The sequence below is a fragment of the Genypterus blacodes genome, unplaced genomic scaffold, assembly GCF_046128005.1.
Source record: "Genypterus blacodes isolate CSIRO-AG114 ecotype Tasmania unplaced genomic scaffold, CSIRO-AGI_Gbla_v1 ptg000052l_1, whole genome shotgun sequence".
In the NCBI taxonomy this organism is placed as follows: Eukaryota; Metazoa; Chordata; class Actinopteri; order Ophidiiformes; family Ophidiidae; genus Genypterus; species Genypterus blacodes.
The window spans coordinates 6,197,501-6,205,000 of NW_027466864.1; the positions used below are offsets into that span (position 1 = coordinate 6,197,501).

The following is a 7,500-nucleotide window of genomic DNA, read 5'->3' on the forward strand; positions in this document are numbered from 1 at the left end:
AGGAACCTCTCATTATTCTATTAACTCACCGACCCTGAACCGCTGCCACAGAACCAGAAAATGGATCCTGGTTCCATTTTGGAGTCCTGCTGGTTTCCTTCAAGGAACCAGAGGAGTCACAGCGTTCTGTAACCTTTACAATCCAGTCTGTGAGCTCAAATTGGCAAATGTCAAAGCTGGAAGGAGCCCGACAGCCGCAGCAGAACCTGATCCACCCCTCACCCTTCCTCCTCCTCTTCCTCTCCCTCTCTGTTCTCACCTGTGATGTTGTAGAAGTAGTTGAAGCAGTTGAGGTTGAGGCTGCAGGGCTCCTTGTCGCTGGAGTCGGGACACTGCCGGCCCACGCCCGGCCAGCGGATGGTGAACGCCGTCCGGACTCGACTGTTGGTCCTGGTGCAGGGCTGAAACAAGAGAGGCTCGATGAAACCGCCGTGAAGAAGAAGAAGAAGACACACAGCAGCAAGGGACAGGAAATGAACACGGAGAGACAGGAAATGGAGCTAGGATCACTTCTCTACCGCTGTTTTGTCACGGTATTCCCAGATTGAGGAAATTGTTGGGATTGTAGATGTGGAAATGTTAGAGATCCTGTTAGAGCAGCAGAGCAGCAGCAGGGAGGGAGGGAGGGAGGGAGAGAGGGGGAGAGAGAGGGGGGAGATGACAGCCTGTAGAGTAACTCCATCACTGGCAGCATGAATAAAACATGCTAGCTCCCCTGCTGGAGCCGCCGCAGACTCGTAATAGTGGGAAGTCAGCGTGTCGGCCACTTTGGGAGAGAAGAGGCTGTGATTAACAAAGGACAGGGCGCCGGTCTGAGGGGGGCGGGGCCAGAACCTGACCCAGAGCAGGTTAACAGACTTTCCACCGGGGAGTCGCAGGTGAGCGAGCGGAACAAAATGTTCCCACAGCTTCACTTTTTGTTTCTGCAGGAGGCGACAGTGATGACGGAGATGAACCTGACACATCGCCTCAGGGCCTGAACTCTGCTGCTGTGACACAATCAGGGGGAAGGAAGGAGGAGAGAGAGAGAGAGGAGCCGGCTCCATCTCCACTCTGCATCCTCTCCTTTATAAGAGGGAGAACCTGATGCTGCTGTAAAGTGTGGGCCTGCTGAGTGATGATCACCCAGAGGAGCTAATAGTCTGCTGAGCCTCTTCTGCTGCATCACTGCTGACAGGGAAATGCACATAAGGGTGCGAGTGCGTGGCAGAATGTAAATGTGTGAAGCTGCTGCTGAGTCTTCATCATAAATCACCTCCCCGTCTCTGCTTAATACAGTGTGAGTACAGTGTAATAGAGATGATACATAAGGTCTCTCTCTCTCTCTCTGCAGCTGCACACTGCATAGATCACTGGGACTCCTCCAGGGTGAAGCTGCTGACAAAGACTCACAATAACACACAATTACACACCATAACACACTGCTGCTGCTCTCTGGGTCTCACTGAAAATATATCTGACAGGAGAAAGATGTCAAAGATAAATCTGAGCAGGATTCAAAGAAGCTCAACCTTCACCTCTCTGCTCGGTGCTAGACAGATGAGCTGTGACTCTAACCAGGCTGCAGCTGCGTCTCTTACCAGGCTGCAGCTGTGACTCTAACCAGGCTGCAGCTGCGTCTCTTACCAGGCTGCAGCTGTGACTCTAACCAGGCTGCAGCTGCGTCTCTTACCAGGCTGCAGCTCCAGCTCTTACCAGGCTGCAGCTGTGACTCTTACCAGGCTGCAGCTGTGACTCTTACCAGACTGCAGCTGCGTCTCTAACCAGGCTGCAGCTCCAGCTCTTACCAGGCTGCAGCTGTGACTCTTACCAGGCTGCAGCTGTGGCTCTTACCAGACTGCAGCTGCGTCTCTAACCAGGCTGCAGCTCCAGCTCTTACCAGGCTGCAGCTGTGACTCTAACCAGGCTGCAGCTGTGACTCTAACCAGGCTGCAGCTGCGTCTCTTACCAGGCTGCAGCTCCAGCTCTTACCAGGCTGCAGCTGTGACTCTAACCAGGCTGCAGCTGTGACTCTAACCAGGCTGCAGCTGTGACTCTAACCAGGCTGCAGCTGTGACTCTAACCAGGCTTCAGCTGCGTCTCTTACCAGGCTGCAGCTCCAGCTCTTACCAGGCTGCAGCTGTGACTCTTACCAGGCTGCAGCTGTGACTCTTACCAGACTGCAGCTGTGACTCTAACCAGGCTGCAGCTGTGACTCTAACCAGGCTGCAGCTGTGACTCTAACCAGGCTTCAGCTGCGTCTCTTACCAGGCTGCAGCTCCAGCTCTTACCAGGCTGCAGCTGTGACTCTTACCAGGCTGCAGCTGTGACTCTTACCAGGCTGCAGCTGTGACTCTTACCAGGCTGCAGCTGTGACTCTTACCAGGCTGCAGCTGTGACTCTTACCAGGCTGCAGCTGTGACTCTAACCAGGCTGCAGCTGTGACTCTTACCAGGCTGCAGCGGCTCCAGGCGCCCCAGTCGTTGAGCACACAGTCCTCTGGGCAGGGCAGCCGGCTCTCCCTGGCCCCCAGAGGCATCTCCTCCGGGTCACAGAGGTAGTCCTCCACCGCCTCAGACGGGCCGTCGATGGTGTTCAACATGCACCTTTGGGAGGAGAGTCAGAGAGACAGGGAGTGAGTCTGAGCTTCAGAGGCTGAGTCACACGCTGGGTTTAAAGTGGAGCAGGGACAGCAGGAACATTTAGTTTATTACAGAGTGAGGCGCTGGGCAGAGATCCTCAGGGGAAGCAGCACTCTCTTTATTAAAAACTGCTCTGTTGTGCTTGGCCACAGCAGGAAAATGCGACTGAGTGAAAACGGGGCAGCAGACTGAAACACGAGGCTCAGAAGAGCAAGAGAAGCCTGAGGAACAGAATCTGCTGTGATACAGAGTCACATATCAGAGAGTCATGACCTGACTGAACCTCCTGTGGAGTCACACTCAGGTGATGACATCATCCATCTTACATCCAGACAGCTGTGAGCTGATCGGTCCACAGTTCATATAGCTGAGGAGTCACAGACACACCGATGAGTCCTTACCTGACTTTCCTGGTCTGGACTCCCTCTCCACAGTTCTCCTTCAGGTCCACGTTGCTGACCTTCCACACGCTCCACGGCTCGGCCACCCACACGTACTGGTTACAGTCGCTCTGACACGGCACCACCTCGTACACCTGAAGGACAGGATGACCTCGTCTCTACGCTGAAAACATCTGGAACAGCACAAAGCTTCTCATGCACACACACACACACACACACACCGACGAGGCCAAAGCGCCAAAGAGCCAAACGGCAGCAGATGGGAGTTCAACATTTTAACAGCTGCTGGTGAAACAAACATGAACAAAGTCTGTGTGTGTGTGTGTGTGTGTGTGTGTGTCAGACAATTTGAGCTCACAGACTCTCTGTAGGAGAGATGTTACAGCTCTGGATTTATCCTAACGCTTGCTGCTTCCTCTGATGTTCTCTCTCTCCGATTGATTACATAAAACACTGAGACGACACGCTCATCTCTCCGGGTCTGGGGCAGATTTACAGGTTGAGCCCGCTGAGGTTTAACGCGGCCTGTGATGTTGTTTACGCCCACTAAAGCAGCTCTAGCCCGCCGGGACACATTTGTACAAATAAAACTCCAATCTGCCGTCGCAGCTCGCCGCTCACGCCGCACACACACACACACGGCGGCTACATGCTAATATCAGTCAGTGACCCGGCGACGTGTGCGGCTCCATTACACAGAGGAGGAGGAGGAGGAGGAGGAGGAGGAGGAGCGGCTCTTACCTGAGCCTGCAGCCATGAGTCACATCCAGCCAGCGTGGAGGAAGAGGAGGAGGAGGGGGGGGAGGAAGAGGGGGATTAAAAAAGAGACAGATGGATTAATGAACGCCGGCCAACTGCTCCTCTCACAGTGCAGAGCCATGATTAATGCAACATTACAGAGGACATCACCAGGAAAGCCTCTGCCAGAAATACCTGTGTGTGTGCATTTAGCAGCCTCCCACACACGCACACACACACACACACACACCCTTTATCTGCCTCTGCTCATGCTTGGCAGACTCTCTCATTTTCCTCGCCGTGTGTTTCATGGTTAATACGTTTGGTTGAATCTGTTTACAGCCTCGGCCGCTTCCTGCGCCGCCTCTGCTCGGCGAGAAGGTGCGAGGCAATAAAGCCAGCGATGTAACACAAAGCCTCAGAGTGGAGTTTTACTCAATAACACTCTGTCGCCTCCTCTCTCTATCCGTGTGGGTCTGCGTGTCGCGGGGCTGCAGTGATCGCCAACGCGCCGCAGCCTCATGAGTATTGGGCGGCGGGGGCGGGGCCTGACTCTGACTCGTACCTGGCTGATGTGGTCCAGTTTGGGGCAGGGTCGCCCGCCGTTGTAGGGTTTCTCCCTCAGCCACTTGGAGCGAACTTTGACCCCGCTGCCGCAGGATTTGCTGCAGCGCGACCAGTTGGACCACTCGCTGAGTTTACAGTCGGACGGGCAGGCGATGATGCAGGCCTCCTCGATGTAACCTGACGGGACGAGAGGGGAAGAGAACATGAGGAGAGGCTTTCTGCTCCTGACCCATAAACAGGAAGGGAGGAGGGTTTACATCACAAACTCTCTGTTGTGATTCTCTGCTTCTCGTGTCCCTGGTCGGTCCACGCACCTCAGTTTGACTACCACCACACTCAGACCCCCCCCCCTCCCCCCTCACACACACACACAAACACACACACACACTCCTCCTTGTGTGTCCCAGCCTCTGAACACTGAGGCTCATTATGTTTCGCCGTCTTATTGACTTATAAACTTCACACAACAACAATCTACAGCCCTGTATTGATTTTCAGACCTGAGAGATGAAAACGAGGCCTCGACATAAACATCAAGCTGTGCTCTCTGTTATACAAACCTCTAACAATCAACCAAGGCCGTTTAGCAACAAACAAGCAGCAAACAAGCTCCACTCAACATGTTTACCCTCCGCTCGCCGTCTAACACACCGCGGCCGACACTTCTTTGTCTCTTTACTCGCCGGGCCGAGGCTCAGTTCATGCATACAGAGACGAGTTCACTCCTCTGAGATGAGTCACAGCATTGAAAACTTTTCTACCAGTACACTTTGCACTTCAGAGGACAGAGGACAGAGGACAGAGGACAGAGGACGCACATTTACAGCCTCTGATTAAGGAGACAGATCGATGAGGTGAGCGCTCGCAGGCTCCTTCAGCTCTGAGGCTCGGCGCTGACTGACTGACTGACTGACTGACTGACTGACTGACTGACTGACAGGCTCGCTGCAAACTCACGCCCACCATTTCAGGGAAACTCAGAGGAGAATCCTGCTCGTGCTACACAAACACGTCTCTGCCAGAGTGTTAGCAGCTCTTTAGCTCCTCTAACCTGGAGCGTCTGGCTGAGTGCATATGTTTGTCTGCAGCACCGCCGTGCTGCACGTAGACACAGATTTTCACCTGGCACCAAAACAACAACAACAACAACAACAACAACAACAACAAGAGCCCGCGCCCCTAGCCGAGCAGGTGAGCAGTGGGGAGAGTGTGAGTCTTTACTCGTCTCACTCTCAGACTCTCTGGTCCAGCGAGTCGTCGTCTCTGGAGCCTGGTTTCACTTTATGATCCCACCGTCCGAGTCAAGAGTTTGATTTGGACGGAGGGAGTTTGGTGGAGAGGAGGAGAGGATCATTAATGCAGGAACGGACAGATGGGAGCCTCATTAAAGCTTCTGTTAGAGAACAATAAAAGATACCTAAGTAACAACTCAGCGATGTGAAAGTAGAACTTCCTGTTGCTGCTGAACAACAAATCTAACGCACAAAAGACACTAAAGACACTTAACCTGCAGGGAGAGAGGGAATGAGGGAATGAATCTCTCTCTCTCTCTCTCTCTCTCTCTCTCTCTCTCTCGCTGGACAGGCCTCGGGTCTTCTCATCTTGCTCAAAGGCACTTCAGAAGATGGAAGATGGGTTATTAACATGAGGCTTAGCTGAAGATGAGTGCTGATCCTTAAACCTCACGTGTTTGATTCATACACATCCTGCTTAATCCGACACACACGCACGCACATATACGCACGCACGCACACACGCACACACACACACACACACACACACACACTGCTGCTTGACCTCCTTACACTGCAGTGGCCTTCAGTCCAGATCTACATCTCCTCCCCGGCTCCTTGCTGAGTTCAGCTTGGCCTCAGTAATCGGCCTCTTCACCTTTGACCCCTGCTGAGGCTCCTTCACTCGTTATAAACCTCAGCTGGTCACTGCTAGCTCCACTCGTGGGCTCGTTACGTGACTCGCACAACGCTCTGTGCCTTTATGGCCTCGATTCCACATTGTGGGATCACTTCCTGTCACCTGCAGAGGTCAACAGGCAGCCTGTCGCACGGCGGTGCTGTCAGCAGAGTGGGAAAACTCTCTTTGTTGCTTTAGCTGCTGACTGCACATCTTCACCACAGACACTCAGAGCTTTACTGCTCCTCTTGCTCTTTTACAGGGAAACCCCTAAAGACAACAGGGAGGGGCGACCAGGCGCTGAGAGAGGAAGAGGAAGAGGATCTGTGAAGCTGCGGCCCCCCTTTCCCTGCACTCATTTCATATTAAAGCTACAGCAGGTTACTGTTCAGACTCAGAAACACACACACACACACACACATTATGCACTTCTTATTCGTCTATAAAGGGTTAAATGTGTCCTCTCCTCTTATCAAACATGACCTGACCCTCTAACACGCAGCAGCAGCCGTGTGTGTGTACGTGTTGTGTTGCTCACGCAGCCTCTCAGCGTGTGTGTGTTGTTCTCCATGCAGCAGCAGCAGAGGATGTTTGCCCTCCAGCTTTACCTTTACAGCCTCCCCCAGTGACCACACACACACACACACACACCCTGCTACCACCAGGCCCAGGACCCCGGGGCCATCCTGCAATATTAAGTCACTGTAAAGGGCAAAGCATTGTGGGTCGGGCGTAGCAGTAAATAAAAGCAATATAAGAGCGGCTGTGAGACGAGGAGCAGGATGCTGACGCTTCAATCTCACGTGTTGCTGTTAATGCTGTCGTAATGAACACTGAGGCGCCACACACACACACACACACACACACACACACACACACACACACACACACACACACACACGTGCTGTCAGCCCAGCTCCATCTTCATCACCTCACTCTCACCCCCCTCCCTCTCCGTTGCATTGGCGAGATGCGATCAAAACCTCTCCGTCAACAAGATCCAGAGATGAGCAGAAGAAAACACGTGGATGAGAAACACTCAGCACGATGAGAGTCACGACTGAAGAGTCACCATCTAAAGAGTCACGACCTGAAGAGTCACAACCTGAAGAGTCACAACCTGAAGAGTCACCACCTGAAGAGTCACCACCTGAAGAGTCCGACCAGAAGAGTCACCGACCTGAAGAGTCACGACCTAAAGAGTCACGACCTGAAGAGTCACGACCTAAAGAGTCACGTCCTGAAGAGTCACGTCCTGAAGA

General features: G+C 53.2%; 1 protein-coding gene across 1 annotated transcript in view; it reads right to left on the reverse strand.

Annotated features, from left to right (window-relative positions):
• Positions 1 to 7,500, reverse strand: part of thsd7ab (thrombospondin, type I, domain containing 7Ab) — a 70,567-nt gene that overhangs the window by 21,394 nt on the left and 41,673 nt on the right. Inside the window, exons 15-18 of the mRNA XM_076150214.1 lie at positions 4,320 to 4,504; positions 3,023 to 3,156; positions 2,432 to 2,585; positions 260 to 401 (exon numbers count right to left, since the gene is read on the reverse strand). Of these exons, the coding sequence (XP_076006329.1) occupies positions 260 to 401; positions 2,432 to 2,585; positions 3,023 to 3,156; positions 4,320 to 4,504 (615 nt within the window). The remainder of the gene's footprint in view (positions 1 to 259; positions 402 to 2,431; positions 2,586 to 3,022; positions 3,157 to 4,319; positions 4,505 to 7,500) is intronic.